This window comes from Ailuropoda melanoleuca, chromosome 6, assembly GCF_002007445.2.
Source record: "Ailuropoda melanoleuca isolate Jingjing chromosome 6, ASM200744v2, whole genome shotgun sequence".
Lineage (NCBI taxonomy): Eukaryota > Metazoa > Chordata > Mammalia > Carnivora > Ursidae > Ailuropoda > Ailuropoda melanoleuca.
In genome coordinates, this window is record NC_048223.1 from 82,454,759 (window position 1) to 82,479,571 (window position 24,813).

Consider the following 24,813-nt stretch of genomic DNA (forward strand, 5'->3'; position numbering starts at 1 on the left):
GGGGTGGCTCAGGGGACTCAGGGAGAGGCTGGGAACCCCCTACTCTTCCCAGAGGGACCTCCAGGAAGCCTGGGCAGAGCTGGGGTCCCAAGGCTGGCCCTCCTTCTGGAGAACAAGAGCAGTTCATAACTAAGGGGCAGCGTTGGATCTCAGGACCCTCACAACCCTGGGAGGAGCAGCGGGGTGTGGCCCGGGGCTGGGTGGGGCCCCCCAGAAGTGACCTCACCTGCCTGGGCCTCGGCTTCCTCCTCTGCAACTTGGGGATCTGAATCGTCCCCTCAGGCTGCCAGGACTGGCTCAGGAGTTGCAGCCATGGCTTGTGAAGACTGGAACTCCTCCCAGCCCCCCGTGTCCCAGGGTCATCCTGTGGGGGCTCCCACAAACACCCCAGAGGTAGCCCCTTCAGCCTGGGTGAGAGGAGGGGAGCCCTGCTTTTAGGTGGACAAGAACAGACCTGGGCTTTTCCGGGAGTCCCCCCACCACCTTCACCCGGATTCAGCACATGGCAGCCTCGCCCTCCTGCCCTCCTCAGCCCAGAGCATGACCACCCGGCCCACCCTGTCATGCACAGCATTCCCACCCTATCTTCGTGGAACCTCTGACCCAAACCGAGAGAATGTGACATTTACATGTTCAGAATAAAGAGCCAAAGTTCCCTCCAGAATGTTCGTACCAAGTCATGCTGTATTTGGGAATGCCCCTTTCTTTACACCGATGGCCAGCTCTGGAGTTGAAGAATTTTTTTAATTTTCACCCGTTTGCCTAAATACAATATTGCACTTTTTTAAAAAGTTTTTTTTTTTATTTCTTGAAATGTGGAGATAAGCAGCTTTCATTTCTTGTGGTTTTTCCTGTTTCTTCATGACATCTGTTTGCTCCTGTCCTTACAGTTTGTCCATTCATCACTGGGGTTTTAAAGTTTCTTATTGATCTGATTCCATTCTACTGAAATTGCAAGTATTTTTCATTCATCATGTCTCTTTAGCCTTTGTGTTTTCTCCCCCAATGCACAAAAGTCTCATTTTTATGAAATCAGATTTGGCGAGTTATTTCCCTTACAACTTCTGAGTTTCACATTGTCCTGTGAGAGCCACGTCAAATGGCTCGTGTGCAACTGCCTTATTTTAGGGGACTCTCAGCACCCTCCTTGAAGCAGATTGGGGTTGCAAACTCTCCCGTTTCCTGGGAATGTTTTCTGCTTCCCACTGAATTATTTACCTAACCCACATTTTTCTGCCTCTAGGGCTGCCATGAACTGCACCCAGAACACAGACCCTTTCCTTTACTTCCTCAAAAACTCTCTCAGAAAGGTGTCATGGTAAGAAAGCAGGAGACCTCCCAGCCCAGGGACCAGGTGTCTGTCACACTGCTTTTCTCCCTGCAGCTTTATTCAGCTGTAATGGACATGTAACATTGTGTAAGTTTAAGGCGTACAACGTGCTGATTGGATACATCCAAATACTGCGAAGTGATCACCACTGTAGTTAATGTCTCCAACACACCCCCTAATTACCATTTCCATGATTGTGGTGAGAACACTTAAGATTTAGTCTCTTAGGGGCGCCTGGGTGGCACAGCGGTTAAGCGTCTGCCTTCGGCTCAGGGCGTGATCCCGGCGTTGTGGGATAGCCCCACATCAGGCTCTTCTGCTGTGGGCCTGCTTCTTCCTCTCCCACTCCCCCTGCTTGGTGTTCCCTCTCTCACTGGCTGTCTCTATCTCTGTCAAATAAATAAATAGGATCTTAAAAAAAAAAAAAAAAGATTTAGTCTCTTAGCAACTTCCAAGGACACGATGCCGTATTACTGGCTATAATTACCCTGCTGTGCAATAGATCCCTAGAACACACTCATCTTTTAACTGGAAGTTTGTACCATTTGACCAACGTCTCCCCCATTTCCTCCACCCTACAGCCCCTGGCAGCCACTCTTCTGTTTCTACGAGTTTGGTGTTTTAAGATTCCACATCAGGTGACATCATAGAGCATTTGTCTTTCTCTGCCTGACTTCAACTTTCTTTTTAAGATGTTATTTATTTATGTGAGAGAGAGTGCCTGAGCGGGAGGAGGGGCAGAGGGAGAGAGAGAGAGAATCTCAAGCAGACTCCCTGCTGTGTGGGGAGCCTGACGTGGGGCTCGATCTCACGACCCCAAGATCATGATCTGAGCTGAAACCCAGAGTTGGATGCTTAACCGACTGAGCCACCCAGGTACCCCTGCCTGACTTATCTTAGCATAATGCCCTCAAGGTTCATCCAAGTTGATGCAAATGGTAGGATGTCCTTCTTCCTCATGGCTGAATAATATTCCATTGTATATCTGTACCACATCTTCTTTATCCATTTGTCTGTCGATGGACACTTAAGGTTGTTTCCATATCTTGGCTATTGTGTCACACTGCTTGTTACACTGTGCCTGGGTCACATGTACCCCAGGGAATTTGTCACAGGCAAAAATTTCTTCTAAAGTTCTCTCCCCAAGACTTTCACCCCAACCAACCACTGCTGAGATAGTAATTCTAATTCTCATTTCCCTACTTCTCCATCCTCTGCCAACTCCAAAACCCCTTTCAGACCAAGCTCCCTCCTCCCCATCCTCAATACACGCCTCCTGAGTGCCTCCCTGCCCAGGGTCACCTTCCTCTGGCATCTCTGTGGAAAATAGGGTTTGTCATCTTGTCATCCCACATCCACATCTCGTGTTGAAAAATTAAAATGCCAAGTGACTATCATAGAAGTCTTCACATGGGGCACCTGGATGGCTCAGTGGGTTAAGCGTCTGCCTTTGACTCAGGTCATGATCACAGGGTCCTGGAATCTAGTCCCACATCAGGCTCCCTGCTTCTCCCTCTCCTGCTTCCCCTGTGTGTGCTCTCTGTCCAATAAATAAATAAAACCTTAAACAAAAATAAAAAAGAAGTCCTCACAGTCACAGCACTACACTTTAAGGAGTGCTTTAAAAAAAAAGTTTTGTTGGATAATTGTAATTTATATCTCTGGGCACCTGAGCCTGGTACAGAACCAGCCAGAGGGCAAGTAGGATTCTCATTTCTTCCAAAATCCCTTTGCTAAGGTGGGGCTCAGGGTGCAGGATAGATGGACAGACCTAGAATCCGTTCTCTGCTAGGACTACATTGAGCTCCCCCTCTGTGCCAAGCCCCGACCTGGATCCAGGTATGAAGTGGCAAATGGAAAGACAAGGTAAAATCTCAAGAATTCTCAGTCCTGTGGGGGCAACAGGCATGAACAAGCAAGTACTGACATCCAAAAAGCATGACAGCCTTTGAAACCTGGTAGGAGATAAAGACGGTGGTGGGCGTAATTCATGGAGGATGTTTGAGAGTGTCTTTCTGGAGGGTGACTTGTAAACTGCAGTTGGAAGGACTTAGAGGTACCACTATGTGATGAGAAGGGAGACTGGGTAGGTGTGAAAGGAATCATGAGGGGCGTGGGCCCCAAGGAGGTTTAAACAGGAAATACATATTTACACGTTGTGTTAGACTCTGAACAAGATACTAAAAATGGGAGTACAAATGGGAGGTTACCAAGGAAGGGGCTTTTCAGAAAGACAGAACTTTCATCTGAAACCTATGGGATGAGATGAAGATTCCATTTAAAGACAGGAGAAGGGTGTCACAGATAGAATGGCATGTGCAAAGATCCTCAGGTGAGAATGAGCTGGGCCTGTTCCAGGAAGCCATAGAAGCTGGGGAGTCTGGACTGTGGTGGTGGGGAGTGGAGCCCAGAACGAGGGCGGGCAGAGCGACACTGGGCAGGTATGCGGGACAGTGACAGCTTAGTCACGCACCCTGAACTTTATTCAGCATGTATTAGAGGTAGCAATGGATTACAAGTTAGGGTGAGGGATATGGCTGTATTTACATCTTCTTAATGCCTCTCCTTTTCCCAGCCACCACCCACCTCCACACGCTGAAGTCACTGGACCCCCTGAAGCCTCCCTTTGGCGTTCTCCGCCTCGCTGCTGCATTCCCAGGTCTCGGCCGCACTTCTGCCCGTCTCAAAGCCTCCTCACGCGGCTTCCCCTCAGCCGGGGACCTGGATGCTTCTCTGGAGTGGGGTCCTCTCCCCACAGCCTGCTTGTAGGACACAGTGCAGGAAGTCCCCCCCCCCCCTGCACCCACCCTCCNCCCACCCTCAGGACTGCCTTTCGGGGGGCTTCTGCTCCCAGTCTGCTAATACAAATGTCACCTGTTAGTTCTCCTCAGTGTGTGAAAGGGAGATGTGCTCCTTTAAAGCCGTTTACAGGTCTGGCTCATCTCTCTGCAGGCCAAAACCCTAGTTCACTCCCTTCACTTGACTTCAGTGATTCAGCCCAATGGACAACACGGCCTGAGCGCCCCCCTCAGGACAGTTTTGCTGTGGATAATTCTCAGGGAGGGCAGACCAGGGCCCCGGGGCGGGCGGTAGCTCGCGGTGATGGAGAGTGCGCACCTGGGAGACTGGGGAGCCACTTGCCAGCGGCGTGCCTGGGTCACGTCCCTCACTCTCTGGGCCTCAGGTCTCCCCCGTGAAACTCAGTGGAGCGTGATGGGGAATAAATACGGAAACGTGGTGACAACGCAGTCGCTGGTGGATGAGGAAGCCTTACTCTGTGCTGCAGAAGCCCACGCAGACAGGACCAGGGGGCCCTGGGTGGGGGAACACAAAGCAGGGGTTCCCCCCTTTCCTGGGGGCTGGGGGTGCTCCTCAGAGGTGCGGTGTCTGGAGGTTTGCAGACAAAAACTAAGCATAGAGTAGTTGTTCCTTCAGTTTGATTCACTGAAGGACTGTTTATTCAGTTTTATTTATCCTGTCCTAGTAGGGACTATTAACAAATAAAGGTTCTAGATTCTTATAAACAATGTTGTCCCCCAAAAAGACCTTGTTTCTCTAGGGGGTGGGGAAAGTATACAATTGTGAATTTTCACTTCCAACATGGCCCCGGTGAGAGGAACTCACCGCCCACAAACCCGGGCCTCCCTCTCCTGGCAGGAGCTTGAGACTTGCTGGGTGACCGGTGCCCGCAGACACACCAGAGCCTCCAGGGCGGACACAAGCTCTAGGTTTAGATGCGAATCGGGGCTGCTTTTTCCTCCCCGGAAGAGCTGCCTTTTCTCTGACGGAAGAAGAAGAGCCTCGGGTCTTTGTGCTTCAGGCCTAGAGCCCAGATACAGGCTGTCTACTCCCCGGATGAGGCTTCGTGGGCTGCCCGTCCAGCCAGAACCAGCACCACGCGCCCTGGAAAGAAGCCCAGTCTCCAATGTTCTCTCGGGACCTGTGGAGACCCCCACCTGAGCCTGCGGTCTAGGCAGCTAGGGAGAAGGCAGAGACGCTGCTGTCAGAGCCCCAGGCTGAGGACAGGTGGGGTAGGTAGTGCTGGCTAGGGATGGAAAGGCCGGTGAATGTGCAGCTTCCAAGACCCTAGCACACCGAGGACCACTCAGGTCCCGTGGGTACCGTGGCCCAGAAGCCACCGGGCAAAGGCAGGATTTCCTCATGACATCCCAGCCAACTTGTCTACCACTGGGAGCTCAGCCCTGCCACCTGGGTCACTATTTAACATCAGATGTTCGGGCCTCACAACTGGCCTCTCTGGAAGGGGCATCTGAGGGGCTCTCCCACTCATTCTAACAGCACTCAGATAACGAGGCCAGAGAGAGGGAGGACTTGAAGGACACAGGGTTCTGGTGCCCTAAGGGGCTGGCCACCTGAGCTAGGACAAGCTGCTTCTCTGTCCTGACTTTGCATATCACTGCCCAGGGCTCACCGAGAGCCAGGAGTTAATCCCCTAATTGCAGCAACCTGGGGTCTTCAGGGCAGAGGTCACATGGCTTCCTCTCACATCTGTTTTGGCATCACTGGGCCTGCATCTGGCGTGACATGGGAACGGGGCTGGGGGGCATACGGGTTCCTGAGTCAGAGCTCCTGAACTGTGTCTAGGTCCTGCCATGTGTGGCTGTGGGACCTTGGGAAAGTTACCCAGGTAGTCTGTGCCTCAGTTTCCCCCATAGAAGTGGGAATGAGGTGTTACCTCATCATGTTGCAGTGAAGAAGAAATGAGATCAGTAATTAGCTCAGTGCCTCGCACATTTGTATTTGCTTAGGACAGGTCAGCCCCTGCTGCTACCCTGGCCCAGTGTCTAGTCCGGGCAGCCTCTGTGAGGGCCCTGGCTCCAGGCACGGGCCACAGATGTGAAGGGCAGACCCGGCACACCCAGGATCCCTGAGATTGGTGAGGGAGGAACGGACCACTCACGGGGGAGGTGAGTGAGGGGATTTACTCTTGACGGGGGTGGTTTTTCCACTAAATGAACATGGCCTTGATCTGAGGGAAAAGCAGGGGAACATTGTGACTACCCTCCTGAGGAGGCATGGCCCCAGCACCAGCAAGCCTCCTGCCATTCACAGTGAGGACAGCACAGGGCTAACCCTGGGGGTGGGGCTTGGCCCAGGAGAGGGCAGAGGGGGGCAGTCAGGGCCCTGGGTCTGGGACATGGGAGAGCTGGGATCCTGAAGAAGAGGAACCAGGCCACCCAGACGCCTCCAGGGCCAGGCCAGGCCCTGCCCCCACCAGCTCTAAAACACAAGCTTCTTGGGAATTTCCCACGGGAACTCGCTTCTTCCGAAATGGCCGTAGCATGCCGTCTGCTGGTAGATGGGCTTCTTCAAATCCAAGTCCCTGCACAATCAGCAGAGGAAAGGGTCATTTTAGATGGAAAAGGAGCAGAGTTTCTCTGAATGTGGAGCACAGGACTGATTAATGGAGTGTGATGGTCTTTGCATGGCGTGTCCCCACTCAGAGCAGTTTCCCATAAACTTCCTGTCTGAGCCACACCACACCTTCTGAGATGACTGTCACTGGCTCTTAGGAGACAGGCTCAGACACACACACCCAGGACCCAGAATCTGAACTCTGGCCTCACCGTGCCTCACTCCTCTCCTCTCCACTCACTGGCCTGGCACAGACCTACAACATCGCCAAGCTCCAGAAAGCAGGGATGGCATTAGAAACAAGGGTAGATGGGACTAGACGTGCTGGCTCACTTCTCAGTGAGACTCACTGGAGTCAGCGTCTCTGGGCCAGCCTCCTGCGGCCGGAAAGCAGGCATCCTGCATTTGGGCTGTGTGTCGTGCTGGGCCAGGAGCCTGGGGGCCCTCCTGCTTTGGGGAGGCTGAAAGTCCTTCCATTTCCCTTTCAGTGGAACGGAGCCCTTGGGTGAGGGAGGAGGAAGGGCCTATTGGTGGCAATGAGGCGGCACTTTTACCTGACAATGACCCCAGGCCGAAGGTCAAAGTTCTTATTGACCACATCCAGCAGCTCTCTCTCGGTCTTCTGAGAGGTTCCGTAGGTGAAGATGGAAATGGACAGTGGCTCAGCCACACCAATGGCGTAGGAAACCTTCCAGAAGAGAGCAGGGTCAGGGACAGAAGCCTCTGTGTAAATGTCCTCAGGGAGGGGCAGCTGGAACCACAGATCACTTGCCCAACATGCTCCCCAACCTTGTCTGCCTGGAAAAATCCCCACCATCTTCACAGTGAGCAGCACTTTCTGTATCTTCCTGTCTCCTTGAAGATTCTTTCCCCCTCCCTCCAGTTTTCAGGATACGTGCCCTAGAGCCCTTGGCAGAGTGCGTGGGCTTCCTACCAGGCCAGCATGTTCCCCCCGCCCCGGGGCCAAGATGGGGTGGTCAGAGGGGGGCCCGCCCACCTGCACGAGCACTCTCCGGCAGAGCCCCGCTTTCACCAGGGACTTGGCCACCCAGCGGGCCGCGTACGCCGCCGAGCGGTCCACTTTGGTATAGTCCTTCCCAGAGAAGGCCCCGCCGCCGTGCGCCCCCCAGCCGCCATAGGTGTCCACGATGATCTTACGGCCAGTGACGCCTGCATCCCCCTACAGAGCAAAAGGAGGACGGGGAGGGAGGAGATGAGAACCAGAGTGGCCAGAGGGCGGGGCGGACGGGCAGAGACAGCACCACAATGGCCGCTGGACTTCCACTGAAACGGTGCCCTGAAGCTGCCTGTGGGCATTTTTCAAAGACCCCACCCCTCCCCCCCAAAGCTGGAAAGCGTGGGCTCGAACCCCAGTTCAGTCACTGACCAATGGGCCAGAGGTTCTCTGGGATCCCAGCCAGCTCCTACTTCAGTCTTTGTTCTTGTGAGTCAGTCATGCTGGAGAAGTCCGACTGCAGGAGGGAACTGTGCCGTTGCTAAGTACGCCCCGGGCTGTGGCCCTGGCTGGTGGCACCCGGCACATGCCACGAGGCCCGTTTCCTCCCGTGTCTGCTCTGTGCAACACCAGCCAGTCACCATGTTTTGAACGGGCAGGGGCTCCATGTTTAGTGCTTTGGGGAAAGACTGTGTACTCTATCCCGCTGCTTAGAGACCCACAGTTCCCACTAGCACATCTAGGCTTTGAGATGTCCCACAAGAAACTACAGTCAGCTTTGCCTTTCTTTTACCCTGTGTCTCTGTTCTACATTTGATCATGGAACACATTACAGGGGCTCTCAAGGGGGAGCTCTGCCAATCCCCACTCCCTCTCTCCCTGTGGTACAGGAGAAAGGGGCAGCAGGGGTCCCCTTCGAAACACCTGCCCCCACACGAGTTAAAGGTAACCTGTGGCAAAGACCCCATAATGCCACCTGGGAAAGGCCAGTCGCCGGCAATGGTGAGTTGGCAACTCAGCAGGGCGAGGCAGCAACTTGGGCAAGTATGACCAGGGTGGGGGGGATGACCAGGCCGAACTAGGTGGGAGAGTCCTGGGGACATGTCTCCAGTTCCACACGCACTGACACACAGCAGGCCCCACAGGATGTGAGCCGATCTCATGTTTTGTCCAGGGCCAGATGCGGCTGAGCCACACAAAGCCGCCTCGTCCTTTGTGCTCAGGGAGGTAAGCAACCCCAGTAACAAAGACACATCAAGACTCTGCTCAGAGGCAAGGGCGCACCTGGGGACCTCCGATGACAAACCGCCCGCTGGGCTGCAGGTGGTAAACAGTGTCTTCGTCCAGGTACTTGGCAGGCACCACGGCCTGGATCACCTGCTCCTTCAGGGCTTTGCGCATGTCCTCCAGGGTTATGTCCTCGTTGTGCTGCACGGAGATGACGATGGTGTGAATGCGCACAGGGATGACTGCGCCATTGTCCTGGGTGTACTGAACTGTCACCTGTTGGGTTGCAAGGGCAGGAGGAGACATTGTAAGGCCCTGCCCTGAGCTGAGGACACATTGCTGCCAGAAGCAGGCAGGGCTCCCAGGAGCCAAGTGAGGGGGGCCTCCTGTCCTCCAAGGGCCTCCAGGAAAGTTAATCTGACATAGTCGTATATTTGAGCAATTGCCCCGTGCTATGTACGGGATGACGGGGTACGAGGCGTAAGCTATTCCCACCTATGACCGCAATTAGTGCCCCTTAGAGACTCAGGGTTACGGAGTTTCCTCTCTGTTTGTGACCCAACTAGACTCCTCCCCTTCAATCTCAGAGGGTTATTGGTGTCAACGAATGTCCCCTTGGCCAAAGCCCTCTCTTGACCCTCCATGGCCCGGAGCCAAAGTATCCCGGCTCCTGCCAAGGAGCATAGGCGTCCGTGGGCCAGGCCGGCTGCCCCAGCCCCTCAGTGGAGGAGCTCTGGAAGTGTATGGGGCCAGGGAACTTGCCTGTAGGGACGCGGTGAGAGGGGCTCAGGTGAGGCTGGCTAAGATTGAGGGGGGAGCAAGCTCCGGATAGGCAGCCTCTGGCTGTCTGTGCTAAAGAAAGGAAAAGCAGAGAGCACGTGGAGAGAAGGAGCCCGCCTGCAGCACCCTTGCAAGTGAGCGGTTCTAATGCTCACTTCTACCCAGCCGGGGCAGTTCTGTGCCCATTCTGGCCATTATCAAGTCATATCGAAGCCATCCCAGCAAGACTGGCATTCTTATCTCCACTTTACAAATGAGAAAAACCAGGCTATGAGAAGCGGAGCAACTTGTCTGAAGTCACATAGCAGGCAGAGAAAAGCCAAAGAGCCAAACCCTGTTCTGTCCAATCCAAAAGCCAGTGTCATTCCCACAGCAGCACAGACAAAATCCTCCTTCCCAGACCTGCACAGACCTGCACAGACCCATCAATGAGCACGAGAACCCCATGCCACAGCCTGATCTGACCAGTGACCAAGCACTGCGGTCTGGGCATGCCAGGCTTGCAGAGCAAGAGGGAAGGCGACAGTGAGGACGGCAGGTGAAGCTGGGAAAGTAGCTAGAAGCCCTGCCCAAAGCTGTGGGAAGCTGTTGCTCGCCCTGTTTTAAAGACGGAGAGCTGAGCTTTCAGAGTATAACGACCTTGGTCAAGATCACACAGCCGATAGAGCCGGGCTCTGCCCTGGAGCTCTGTGGCCCAGTAGCTGGGGCTCTGCCCAGCAGAAGGCTGCCGCTCAGGGCCCTGAGGGACACACAGGAGCCACAGGCCCCAATGCCACCCGAGGCAGTGTAGACCCACGGGAGGGGGGGGGCGCTGGGGTATGCGGAACCTGCAGGAGTGCAGCTAGGCCAGATGTCCGTGGTTGACCATGCTGACTGGCAGGTGCCCCACTGCTTCCTACCCCAGGGCCTTGAGAGGACCACGGGACAGCCAAGAGTGCCTCCCCAGGGCTGTGCCTGCGGCAGGATCTCTGCCTGCCCAAGTCCCCTCTGATATCCACAGAACACTGGGCCTGTTTCAAACTCCTACTCTGTACCCTGCCTGGTCCGAAGAGCCAGAGGGTGGAGTCCAGAAGAAGGAAGAGAAAGAGACTTGCCCAGGTGATCTCTGATCCTAGCTTAAGAGGCAGGTGCACATGGACATCTGTGTAGCGAGAGCAACCTTTAAATGCTGGGATACATACACACAAATGCGACAGGGAGCCAGACCTGGGGCGGGGGCTCCCAGGAGGGGGGCCCTGTGGCCGGCTCTGGGACCAGATCCACTGCATGGGCATCAGCCCCCAGGAGAAGGCTCGCACCCTGAGGAGTTCTGGGGGCCCGTCTCCACTGCTCCCCCGCTCCCCGGACTTCCCGCTCGGCCAGCCGTAAGCCCTGGGCAGCATTGGCAGGGTGAAGGGTTCCAAGTACGCCCCTTATCTCACCACGTCAGCAAGATGTGGGGAAAAACACACCATGGAAACACAACTCTGACCAGGTATAAAAATAGCCACCTGCTAGTGCCCCTTGAGTCTCCATATCAGCAGCAAGAATTTGTTCAGGTGGAAAGATTCATCCTGTTCATAGTCAACACTCTGCTCAGATGATGAAAGTCCTTCTGAAATGGGCTCGGGAGCCGGCCCAGAAACTGGTCCTGACACTGCGGTTCACGGTGAGGCAGCCGTGTGCAGGGACCCTCAGGTGGCTGAGGCAGACCCACACCCATGGCTCTGCGATGCCAGGGGCTCGGCCCCCCTGTGGCAGGGCAGTGAGGCGGACTTCGGTGTCCAAGTAGCATTAAGAGGTTTTGTGTAGTTCTGCAGGAAGGGAGCCCCTGGAAGAGCACATGCTCGCTCCCCACCGCCCCCGCCGCCATGGACTTGGAAGCCCTCAAGGACTAGGCGAGATGATGCAGGCCTTCCCTGTTTCGGCCGGTGCCATCGGGGTGCCTCCGGGCCCCTCTGTCACACAAGGAAACGGAAAGCCCTGTCGCTTGACTTCCTCCCACCTCTGTTCCCCGATTCTGTGTTCTGCGAATCTCCGACCCCCCCCAGCACAGCTCTGGCACGGGACGGAGCCGGGTGCGCCAGCACCTGCATGCCCCTCTCATTTGATACCACTGCAGTCTTTGCGTGTTAGCTCCTCTGCCCCACAACCTCAGAGAACACCTGAGGAGTGATGATGGTTCCACTCCCGACCTCGGGATACACGTGGCGAACACTGGGAAGGGTTTGCTTTAGACCGCAAATGCACTTCCTTGCCTCGGGTTCAGCCCAGTTGCGACCACTGCCCTGTGCGGCCTCCCACCTGGGCTGAGATGAAGCACAGGGGTAATGGGACATGCTGAGCTCCATGCCGAGCTACACAACCCTATGAGCCAAATTCCAACTACAGGAGCAAGAGAAGGCCCCGTCAGGTGTTGGCCACCAGGGCAAACCACCGAAGGTGGGAGCTTTGCTGGCCACTGATGGACAGGTGAGAACCAGAGAAGATTCCAGGTAAGGCGAAGGGTGGGAGCACAGGTGCAAAGCACTAAGAAACAAGGGGAACAGGAGAGAATCAGCCAGATTAAGCAGACTGGGGGAGGGGAGGTAGAGGAAGGTAAAACCGGAAGAGCATACAAGGTTTGGAATAACAACCAGGGGGTTTGCCCCCCTGTAGGAAGCAGAAAATTGCAGAGGATTCTAAGCAAGTATTAGGAAATAAGGAAAAGTCCAAAGGGAGTTAAGGGGGGTTTCCAGGCAGGGAGAATCCTCATGAGGGCACCGTGCGGACCCTGGCCCCCGGGAAGCAGGCTGGAGAAGAAGATGGAGAAGACAGGCTCTCTAGGGAAAAGGCTGAGCAGGGCAGGGTGGAGACAGAGGGGGTGCTGAGCAGGAGGGCGGGCACCACCACACTCCCTTGAGCTAAGAAGGAGGTGACACTGAGGCTGCACACGATGGCTCTCGGGCACAGGTGTTTGCGGGGGGAATGGGAAACACGGCTGCCGATTCAGAGAACCCGCAGGTAGAAGCTTGGGGCTCCGAGTGGGATGAGGTGGAAATTGGGCACAAGCGTGGGTGGAGGGGGAGAGGGTGTGCATGAAGTGGCAAGGATCTGTTGGAGGGTGGAAGAGGAGCCAGGGGAGGGAGCCCGGGAAAGGGGCCAGTGGGGTCCCCGGGGTTAGACAGGGCAGGGATGTGGAGAGCAGGGGCAGACAGGGCGCCTCCACGTGCGCGAACACTTGCATCACCGCCGACCTTCAAATGTGGACTTCGGCGAGGATTTCCCCATTGCAGGGAGCAGTGAGGTCAGGGCCCAAGGGGACAGAGAGTCCGAAACAGCAAAGGGAAAGCCTTTTTATGAGGAACAGGGGTAAAGGGCCACAGCGAGATGCAGACAGCCCTTGTCGACTCAGTGTTCAGTCCTTGCTCCAGGCGTGGGGACCTGTGGCCGTGGAAGGGCAGTGACCGAAAGTCTGAAATCGATTAAGCACCGTGTGGCACATGACCAGAGTCAACATACACTAAGAAGGCAAAAAAGAAACATCTAGAACTGTTCTTTCCATTTTTCTGTATTTTAAACATTTTTTCATTAAAAAATTGGGAGAGAAAACATGCAGACTTGAAGAGTTTTGAAATAAATAGTCCTTTCCACAATCAACAATTCTTTGCTTGTCCAGACTGAACATTCTGATCTTAATGATGACACGAATCAAGGGGACCTGGGGGTGCTGGACGGGTGTGTCTGGGGCCCCGTGGGAGGCGAAAGGAGGAGGCTCACCTGAGTCTTGGAGTCAGGCCTCAGCCAGGGGAGGACCCCGGAGCGTCTGAGTTCGGCCATCCGGGCATTGAGTTTGTGAGCGAGGATGATAGTGAGGGGCATGCACTCTTCCGTCTCATCGGTGGCATAGCCGAACATCAAACCCTACAGCAGGGCAGAGGGCCGACTGAGCAAGCCCGCTTTAGACAACAGGACAACGTCCTTCCCATCTAACACTTGGCTGGCACTCCAGCGTGCACTGGGTGCCTCGTGCATGCACCGTCCGCATGGGAGTATGTCCCATCCAGTACTCGTGACCTTCCAGCCAGCTCCTTGCAGGGGCCCGAGCCAGCACAGAGACAGACAGTGCTCTCCCAGTGACCTGACTCCGCGCCCATGCTCCCTGTTTAGCTACCTGATCCCCAGCCCCGACGTCCTCTTCATTTCTGTCCAGATGCACACACTGGGCGATATCCGGGGACTGCTGCTCCAAAGCCACCAGCACGTTGCAGGTCTTGAAGTCAAAGCCTAGGCGGAAGGGCAAGCGGGCCTTAGTGGGGACACATCAGGCAGAGGGTGGCTGCGAGCTTCCTGGCGGAGTGCTCAGCTCCCGACATGGCATCTGGTGTTGGGGTGGGTGGTGTCTAGCCAGCTGGGGTCTCTCTGGGCTCAAAGCTGAGGCCCAGGGATGGGGAAGCCCCATAGCCTTCCCATAGGATCATCCGGAATTCTAAGTCAAGGAAAATCCTCCATAGTACATTTTACTATATTAAATTATACCCAGATTAAAAACATATACCCCACACAGAACTGCAATAGGAAAACCAGATTAAGAGCTATAGCCGCTCTAGCTGAAGAGCAGGTGGGTGACTCATGGCTCTGCCCCCTTAGGCGCCTTCTAAGACCCAGGCTGCAACCTTCCAGCACTGCAGTTCAGAAGCGCAGGTGTGTGCCTGATGCAGGCATGAAATATACTGGACGAATGCAGTGCACGGGAACTACCCAGACAGGCTCCCAGACTAGAGTCCTCTGATCCCAGGCAATGCCCAGGGCTTGGGGCAAAATGGAAAAGGCACCCCTCCGGAGGCCGAGGCCCCGTCTGCCCATCCTCAAAGGTCAGGCACAGAGATGGAGGCCATTCTCCCCAGCGAGGTACCGTAGGCCGAGCACTGGTTCACAGAGGTTTGACCAGCGGCAGCCCAGCCCAAGGAGCCCCGGGAAGGGGCCCCCGTGCCCAGACAGCACGCTCCTCTCCCTGTAGGTCCTCAGGCCTTGCTGGGCTCAGCCTTGGGGACTGCGTGAATGAGGGGCTGAAACTCACAGCAGCCCCACTGCAAGGTCAAGAGTTGGTGACAAGCTGAGTAACTGGCACTCTCTTGCCAGTCTATTCAACCTAGCCTGTTGGTGTGAGCTCCCTAAAACCAACCAACCAACCAGCCAGCCAACCAGCCAACCCAGATCCAGTCTATTGTTTCTGTGCATGCTTCACGTGGGGACCTCCTGCCAAATGAGGCAGAGCCCAAACCCCTGAGGCCTGCCCAGCCCCTCCCAGACGAACCACTCCAGCCATCACAGGCTTGGACAAAGCCTCCAGCAGGGCTTACTTTTCTAACTCCACTAGGTGTCTCTGTGTAGACTACTCCTCCTCCCGCTCCTGTCCCCACACACCCAAATGCCACCAGCTCTCAGGAAATGTCCCCGGACCTTCCCTCCCCCTCTGTCCCTTCACGGCACATTCTGCCACCGGCTCGCCACTGGGCGTCTCCTACCGCACCGTTTAATGCCAGGCAGTGCCCCCGCTCCGGGAGCATCAGGCCGCCTTCGTTCTTCGGAGCTTCCTGTTCCCGGGGAATGTTTTTGGTCAACGAACCAACGAACCATCATCAGAGCTGCCAAGGACTCACCATTGTGCCTTAAACATTTTGCACTTGTTCTAATCACTCCCTAAATGGTGAATCTTCTCAGCGCTGCAAGCCCATGGAGGGCTCCAAGTGATTTGGACACACGGAATTCAGGGGGCTAAGGGCACAGGAGCAGCACCCGGAAGGCAGCCAGCTCAGCGACTGTGCAGCCCAGAGCAGCGAGGGGCAGTTAGTCTGGGGCCAGGCTAAGGCAGCCACCATGCTGCACGGGGTCCTCTGGGGACAAGCTGGGCATGCAGAAATGCCGCTAGCAGCAGAGCTGGGCTCTCCCTCTCTCTCGCTCTCACTTCCCTCTTTCTAGGAGACATGGCCTCCTGGGAAGTTTCCCTTCTACCTAGTGCAGAACAAGACTTGCTATTGAATAATGTCTACCCGTATGCAAGCAATCGGCTTTTCCTCGTAGAACAGGGCAAAGGCTCTGCATGGTAGCAGAAAGAGCCTGTGCTCACTGGTTCTCCTCCCACTGATTCCTGCCACAGCCCCCCCAGACTTTCACGTGCTCAAGTGAGTGCTCTCGGGCAGCTCTGAAGGCAGCCGCACTGAGCTTCTGTGTCTGCACCCTCAGTGGCGAGTGGCTCTCGCTCATACGTGTGCAGTGCATTGTCCCAGCCTGCCCCGACCCACGGCAACAGCACACGTCACCCTAAAGACCCAGTAGCTGGGATGTCAGGGCACACAGGCCCTCGGCATCTGGCTCTCGCATGCTGTCCTCTGAGGCCACTCCAGGCTGGGCCCCTTCCTGACCTCCCCCATCTTAGATGTTGGAATGTGCTTTGGGCCCTTCTGTTCTTTCCAGCTGTCATCTCCCCTGATCACAGCGCTCCACCTCACTTCCTGCCAGGGCCTGTGTCCCTTCCCTGGAATGCAGGTGCCCGCACTGCCTGGCCCTGGAGCCCACCTCGGCCAGCCTGTCTCCTTCACCTGCCGTGGGTACCAGTTCTGGACGGAGTCGCACTTTCGTCTATCATGAGAAGCAGCATAGGGAAGCAGAAAGCACAGGAGTCCACTCGGGCAGCCAACTTGTGGCTGTCACCTTACACAAATTGTGGACATTCCCAAGCTTCAGTTTCCTCGTCTGCAGGAGGAGTGCCGCAGAGGGCCTCAAACAATGAACAGGACGCCGGCAAAGAGCAGCCCCAGCGCCTGGCAGAGAACACGTCCCCAGCGGGCGCAGCTACCTTTACTCGGTGTTTTTCTCTTCCAAAGCCTTCGTCAGCACCACGAAGACAAGAGTCAACAACAGACAGACGGACGGACAGACACGGGCTAGTTCAACTGGGCTCTGTCACGTGGGCCACCATGCTGTCACCACAGACTTTGACCCCTGACCCTGCCAGGCAGGCCTAGGGATGTTTTCCTCCCGGTGGTATTTGCACTTGCAGAGGACAGAGAGCCTCCGCTGGGGCGCAGCGCCCGGGCGCCCACGCGTCTCGGACCCGGGGCCCCGCCTCACCCTTGGCAGAGTCGTCGTAGCCAATGTGCCTGATGGTGCCTCTCACCACCCGCTGGTAGTCCACCGTGGCCGTGGAGGTGATCTCGCCGCAGAGCAGCACCATGCCCGTCTTACACACTGTCTCTGCGAGAAAGGGAGAAAAGTCAGCGGCCACGAGCCAGCAAAGGGGAGCCCCACTCCCAGTCTCTCGGAAAGAGTCTCACAAGGCATGGATTCTGGACATAAAAGACTAATGCTAACAGAGTAAATCCCAGCGGAAGTGCTGAGCACGTGTCAAAGCCACCTGGGGCACTACACTTCGGACAGAACGGGTCACACCTCGCTTCGCGGTGAGCACCTCCTGCTCGTGTCATCTCGAACCACTTATTTAGCCTCTCTCAGGCTGCTTCCCCGACTGCTACCCGAAGACAACAGTTCCACTGGACTGCCGTGTGGATCAGAGTGAGCCAATGGGGTAGGTGGCTGTCATAAAGAATGTGGGCAACATGCATCGGCGTCCGGCATGCCTCTCCCGCCCCTTCTTGCTAACGCTGCAACACAGGCTGAGATCCTGAGATCAAGGTGGGCCAACCTTCTCACTGGCTATGCACAAAGGTATCAGGGTGAGGTCACCCTCGGAGGGCACAGGTCCCTGCGGTGCTCAGGGCAGGGGCTAGGGTGGCCCTGGAGAAGGAGGAAGCCGTCTGTGCAGCACACGGTGAGGACAGCGGGGCTCCGGTCTCCATGCAGGCACCCCTGCCCTGTGACCTTGGCCAAGGCCCTGATTGAGCTGCACCCATGATCACTTTGGCATTGGGGCCCCTGACTCCCTGCTGTGTCGAGAGCCCCCTAGCACAGGCTCAGGGAAAAGCCTCGAGCCCAGCCAGCTGAGGTCTTCAACAGGGAGGGAGCAGGTGTTTCTTACCACAGGCCACCTTGGCGTTGGGGTCCTGCTTCAGATGGGCATCCAGCACGGCATCACTGATCTGGTCGCAGATTTTGTCTGCACAAGAACGAATGTTTGTGAGAATCACAGAAATATTAGGGCTAACAAACTGAAAAGTTAAAATAATTAGATATTTGGTAAGTGTACATATCAAATTTACCTACCTAAGAGGACACTTTTTTATATTTTTTTTTATAAAAAATTAGGAACCTTTTGAAATTTTTATTTCTTCCTTTTTCTGCCTAATTTTGGATGATTTATATTATATAAACTCATAGCCTTCCCTAAAAAACAAATACATTCCCAAATCAGTTCTAAGAGACTAAAGCAATTCACACACACACACACACACACACACGCACACATTCTCCTCCTAAAAAGTCTCTCATTCCTCAAGATATTCCCTTTAAGTCTAAAATCTAGAAAACTCCTAGAAATAGAAGTTAAAATAGCTAACATCGGTAAGATCAGATGGGACAAACAGATGCATTGCTCCGCAGGTTCTAGAAGCTACAGTGTGCTGTGTGTACGATACTACGCCCAAATCCACCGCCCCACGCACAGGAATTCCAGAAGAGAGCTTCCACACAGCCCCACTGTTCTACAGACATTTCCATAAGCAGCTCTCAGATCATGCCCACGGTCACACAGCCTCCTGAAGGCTCGATGTCCTAATAGCTGGGTTTTGCCTCAGTCAAGGTGGGACTGACTGACAATAGCTCAGCAGGAGCTGGGATTTGATCTTTTCCACCACTTGCCTTAAGGATTCTACATGGTTGAGCTTGCAGACCCTTAGTGCATTGCACTGTGGAAAATCCACTCTTGCGCTGGGGTTGTGTAAACTGTCAAGGTTCACAGATTCAGAAATAAAAGTGACATCTATTTACACATATTACATCTCATTTAATGTTCAAAATGCCCATAAAGTTTGCTCTTAATAGATTAATAAGGTTTTTCCCCAGCTTTATCAAGGTATAATTGGTGTACCAAAAAAATCTGCATAAAATTAAAGTATACAATTTGGGGAGTCTGGACTGTGAATACATTTATGTGCCTATCACCATAAACAAGGTAATAAACATATCCGTCACCTTCAAAAGTTTCCTTGTGTCCTTCTGTTTTGTTTTTGCTTTTCAGTTTTCATATTAAGGATCCAGATCCAGAATCAAGTGGTTCTGCTCTCATGAGTGCATCATTTAAAATGTTAATGTCAATGCAACTTAAAAGATTAATCTGCCATTCAGCTTAGAATTTTCCAAACTTTCCTTCAGAAACTGCCACTACACCTTGAGGCTTTCTCAATGCAAACTCCCGCCAATGGCAGATCCTGATTGTAAATCTAGGTTTGTCTGAGGCCACTGCCTCGGCACACCCCTACCAATGAAGGCCTGCTGCTAAAACACTCATTTAGGCTTACCCATCAGGACTCCTAGCGTTACTCACATGGATGACTCCGCTTTTTTCAAGGACACGGGTCTCCTGTCTGCAGGCCACACAAGGAAGTGGGACAAGGGGTATTAGGGGTAAAGCTGGAGCTGAGCAAGAGTGTTAAGATAGCTCCACAAAGTAAAGGAATGCCTAAGGAGGCCCTTTCTGAGCTCTCTTTAGGCTTTCAGAATTTCTATCAATATCACTCAGTAGCTTTAAGGCAGCCAAAGAGCTGGTTTTCTTGGAGTTGGAAAAGCACTCATACTACCCCCCTGGTGGAGAAGAAGTCAGCACTGGAATGCTGAGAAGCCATCACCAAGCCTTAGGGGATGCTGACTTACATGGACAGTTAACTGATTGTGGCAAGCAAAGGGAGAGGCCGACAAATTGAAAGGCTACCATTAAGTAGACAAAACAGCCAACTGGTTGGCTAGAATTTTTCTTCTCCGTCCAGTGAGCGCACTGCTGTATGTACCAGGGGACCACTGGCCACTGCATGTCAAGCACCCACATCCTCTAGGTGGAGCAAAGCCTTCTCCTAACCCATGTATGGTCTTCATGGGTTACAGACAAATGAATCCAAGGTTATGAGCATTGCAGACCTAGAGACATTATAAAGTTGTGCACAATGCAAGAGGCTATTTGTTTTGAATTGAGCTAAGTCACCTCCAAAACCCAGCTTAAGCCAAGGTTTCTCAACAGCGGTGCTATTGACATTGGGGCTGGAAAATTCTTTGTTGCAGGGGGGAGGGTCTTGTGCATTCGGGATGTTTAGAAGCATACCTGGCTTCTATCCACAAAGTGCCAGTAGGACCCCAACCCCTCACGGCAGAGTTACCACAGACAACCAAAACCTTTTCCAGAAAGATCAATACAAAATGCCCTTAGGGGAAAAGGGTAACGTCGCCCCCTGTTGAGAACCACTGTTGAAAGCATATGGAAGGAGTGGTGTGAGGAGATGTCGAAAGCTCAGTTACAAGGTATGAAAGAACATGGATGAGGAAGATGAAGAAAAGGTAGCCTTGGTGATAAGTTACCAAAACTTCAAATACTCAAAAGAATTTTGAAGAAGTGCTTAAAAACGTAAATCAGTGTGTCTAGCCCTTAGGATTCTTCTAGAACAGTGATTCTGAGTGTGGTTCCCACAGCAGCAGCAGCAGCAGCATCTCCTGTGAACTTTTATTAAAAATGCAAATCCGGAGCCTCACCCAAGACCTTCAAAATCAGAGACTCTGGGGGTGGGCGCAGCAGTCCGAGTTAGCAAGACCGCCGGGTGACGCAGATGTCCCTGGAGGTCTGAGAACCACTGACCTGCAACCCGAGGCTCTGATCGTGGGCCTCAATGTTCGCATGTGTGAGCCTCTCCCGTTTCCCATACCACCAAAAACTGCTCGAATGTTCTTCCTCTTTGGGAGGTCCCCTGTGCTTCTTTCAGGTAACACACCTGAGGCCTTCAGGACCTGGCGCTCTAGCTCAGCGACTACCAGAATGTGCTGTGCATGCCTAGACTGCACGTGCCTTACATGCAAAACTCCGTGGCCGTGGTCTTGTCCGAGGGAACATTCTCTGTATACTTAAGTCGCTCATCGATAATGAAGCTTTATCCTCGCCCCCCCCAAATATATGTAAAGTTGCTATCTGACAATACGTGACCTGCGTACAGTATGTTCCGTCAACCCACGGTGTGTTCTCTGCCGTAGCCTCACCACGCGGAGATGCTGGAGGTGGGCACAGCACGAACCCTCGGCTTCATTCCCTGACCGCTGCTTCTCATCTCACGCTCAGTGGCTGTTTTACAAACTACAGATCAATAGCACGAAAACTGCCTCACATTGTGCCTCCAGCGATCCCGCAGGGGAACCAACCCAAACTGCGTTTAAGGCCTCTCGTAAAACGACTCCCCCGGCAGCGGCTGCCACGGGCCCACCACCGCCTGCTTACCCGGGTGTCCCTCTCCGACCGACTCCGATGTGAACATGAAGGCTCCTTCTTCACTTAGAGAACGGTCACACAAGCCGTCCACCGGGCCATTCATCTTTGCACACTTTTGCACTCGGTTTCTTCAGGGCAACGATATCAACGCTGTGACTCTGCCTGAGGTTTGTTTGGGTTGTTGGTTTTGTTGGGGTTTTTTTTTTTTCCTTCTGTAAACCCAACAGGCTTGTCTTTGGCAGAGCCACTGGGTTTGCTTCTGCTGAACCACCTGCGAGCACGTGAGAGGAAGGTGAGGACGGTGAGGAGGGAGGGACTGAGCGGGGACGTGTCACTCCCTCCAACTGGTCACAGCTTGCTCCTGAGTGACTCCTATATATAGAAAAGTGAAAGTGCTTGAGTAATCATGTGAGAAGACTGGAGGAGTCCATTTCCTGGGAGGGGGTTCTTCTTACCTTGAGGGAGTCCAGTCGTCCGCTCGGGCGTCCCGAGCGCTAGGGTCTGGTCAATGTATGGTAAAGAAGGCTGCGTAGATTCCGCAGGACCGAAGCTCCTTTGCGACGCTGCTTCAGCTCTGCAGCTAATCTCCATATTGCTCCAAGGTTAACTTCCCACGTTGGAGGGTGGGGGGTCCGTGGTGATTCAGGGATACAAACAGGCAGCCAGGAACTCTTTCCCAGAGACATGGTTTAGGCAAAGACTACAACACAGGGTGGCCTGGGCTCCTGAGAGCTATCCTTCCTCCCCCACACCTTGTCTGGCTTGGGCTCTCCCCCTTCTCCTACCTTCTCAGAGCTAAAGCATGCACCTGTATTCTGAGTCAGCTTGGATGTTACACAACACATTCATTCAGAGGAAAAGCTTTTGAGCCCATATTTTTCTGCTAATAGAAATCGCCTAAACTGTCAACGTCTGGAAGACGCTGTCAGTCACATCGACAAGCAAGATGTGAAGTATCTGGACAGGTTACAGAAGACAATGCATTTTTGGGAAAAGGACTCTTGAGAGAAGGATTCATTACAGGGAAATTATCAGAGTCCAGGCTCCCAAAGCTCCCACAATGTAAATTAACACCTACCTATTCAGCCTGTACACCTGATCACACGACTCCGGCAAATTTTTTGCTTTGACCAAGAGAAGAAATGGACGGGCTTACATCTTTAGCCAATTCATGCCCTAAATGACAGCATCTCTCTCTCTCTCTTTGTTCTCTCCCACCCTCAGATCTAGCTGCATCCTCATACCAGGGCCATGGTAGGGAGCTGAGATCACAGACAGTGAGAATGGGTGGAGAAACCAGTTCCCACTAGAAGGCAAGAAAATGTAGGCAGCCAAAAGCTTGTGCACCAAACGCTGGACTATGGGAAGCAAAAGTTAGGGTGCAATTCTGCTGCCCGAATCCCCTCTATACTCAGAATATGAGCATTTAAACATTGTCTTCTGGGGCTCCAAGTCTTGAGTGTTGCCGACAGGTCAGCAGTCACAGCAGCATCGCTCCGGGGAGAAACTTTATTAAAGTGACCTCTTCTGGGGTAAAGTAAGAGATTTTACATATTCATATTTCATCAGAGCCATTTAAAAAAGAGCATGCTGGAATGCACAGGCACAAGACTGCTGAAGGTCCAGAGAGGAAAAGGCCATCGGGAAGGGAAGGAAAAATGAGGATCAAATAGGGACTTTAGACAACATAGCCTTGTCCTTGTCAGCAGACAGGAGTCCTCCTGTTTGTACTTAAAATATTTCAACATCACTGTCCCTTTGTAAATTTCTTCTGGGTACACTGGTTTCAAACCTGGAGGCAATATGAGCTAATGTTTAATGTGGACTATAGACCTAGGTTAGCCTAGCAGCTAGAACTATGGCCATTATATTTTAACTCTGCTTTAAGAGCAAGATGGAGTGTAAGTAGCAAGTACTCACCAAGGTCCCAGAGCTGGCAAGAAGTCAGAGAGCAAAGCTGCCTAACCACCCTCTGAACCCCAGAATGACTCAAAGCATGGGGCAGAGGGTTGAGTCCCACACAGAGATGTGGTGCTTTCAGAGACATAAACAGGAGGCTTCTGCAGTCTGGATGCAAATTCAGAGTGAAGGAAGGATCTGGAAGCACCAAGTTCTGTACCCATCTTATATGTGAGTCACGTATAACATCCCCACTAAATCTAGGCCACCTTATTACAGTCTTTCAGCCCATAGACGTTAACAAGCAGCACATAGAATGTGGTGGGTGGGAGTGCGGGCTTCAGGGCTGGAGTCCTGTCTGGACTCTAACCTACTATCCACCCTGGGGCAGGCTTCCTAACCTCTCAGGTCCTGCTTCCTCACCTGTAAAGCAGGTTAAATGATTACCTACCTCACAGCATCATTTTGAGAAATAGATGTGGTCATTCAGGTAAGGTGAGGATCAAGCACAGAGCTGGTGCACAATGAGATTTCAAGGAAATATTACTTAAGCACCTTCTATGTACATAATATATGATTTTCTTATGTAAGACGATAAAATGCAAGGCCGTAGCAATGCTGAACCTGTCCAAAGATTTCCCTTATGTAGTAAATGTTACGTTGGAGAAAAAAATTTCCATTTGCACCAAGAGTTAAAACAGTGGCTTCAATCTACCCCCTTCTGACTTAGAAAACTGAACCAACAGGGACTTTGCCATCATAAACTCAAATTAAAACCTGCCTTACGCACATGTTGTCCCTTACGCATGAATTGTCCTAATGTTCCCCCAGCCCCACTGATTACCTAAGTTCAGCTCAACGTGTCAAAGGCCCACAGTTGACTTCATGTCCATGCAGCAACCTTCAACTCTGAAGCTTTGCTGACAAGCCTCTGAAGAAACTTGGCTTTGAAAACAATTACAGTTTTGGTCAGATTTACCCCTGTTATTAAAATACAAACTACCAAATGAATATAAAATACCAGGCAAAAGGCGATGTTTCCAGTTAAGCAGCGTGTTTAAGCCACACTGACCAGTCTCATGAAGGGGCTTTGAGGGCACCTGACCCTAGGTACCTAATGGAGTGCACCTGGCCCCGTGGTGCCCTTGACCAGCTCCTGCACCTGCCATGCCTGGTGGCTATGCCACAGGCAAGAGAGAGGGCAGTTTTGATAATCCAAAACTCTGGATACAGAAGTGGAGTGCACATCCACTTCTTAAATGCTGTTTAATGCAAACATTTCTAAACTTTGGTGAGAAACTCCCCTACCTTAAATGGCATCATAACCACATGGAATATTTTCAAAAGATTTACTACTTTTGCCCTCATTAATTTAAGCACAAACCCTTCCCACGTACATCATCCTAGAACATGAATAACTTATTTATGAAAAAAAGATAAATAGATTCCAATCATACATTTTTAAAAAAAATTTAGGTCATTTCGGAGTGCCCGCGTGGCTTAGTTAAGTGTCTGCCTTTGGCTCAGAGAGTGATCCCAGGGTCCTGGAATCGAGCCCCGCATCGGGCTCCCTACTCTGCTGGGAGCCTGCTTCTTCCTCTCCCACTCCCCCTGCTTGTGTTCCCTTTCTTGCTGGCTCTCTCTCTCTCTGTGTCAAATAAATAAATAAAATATTTTTTTAAAAATTAGGTCATTTCAACACTATGTGACTTTGGTTCAGTAAAAAACCCAAATAAGAACTCCATATACAACAGCTATTCTGGAAAGGAAGAAAGAAATGTGGAAAGATTTCGGGGGGATAAAAGCAGGACCTGAGCTGGACCCCAGAGGAAGTACAGCATTTTAAAGGCAGCAGGTAGATGGGAAGGC

The 24,813-nt window shown here is 52.9% G+C and overlaps 1 protein-coding gene across 1 annotated transcript; it reads right to left on the minus strand.

The window, feature by feature from the left end:
* Nucleotides 1–4,750: 4,750 nt before the first annotated feature.
* On the minus strand, nt 4,751–24,505 carry MAT1A (methionine adenosyltransferase 1A). The gene is made up of 10 exons (XM_002922416.4): nt 21,501–24,505; nt 21,055–21,417; nt 17,665–17,742; nt 16,761–16,883; nt 13,801–13,913; nt 13,407–13,550; nt 8,946–9,164; nt 7,704–7,886; nt 7,261–7,394; nt 4,751–6,674 (listed from the first exon to the last, which is right to left on the minus strand). The coding sequence occupies exons 2-10, from the start codon at nt 21,146–21,148 to the stop codon at nt 6,572–6,574; spliced, it is 1,191 nt and encodes a 396-aa protein (XP_002922462.1). The 5' UTR covers nt 21,149–21,417; nt 21,501–24,505; the 3' UTR covers nt 4,751–6,571.
* Nucleotides 24,506–24,813: the final 308 nt, after the last annotated feature.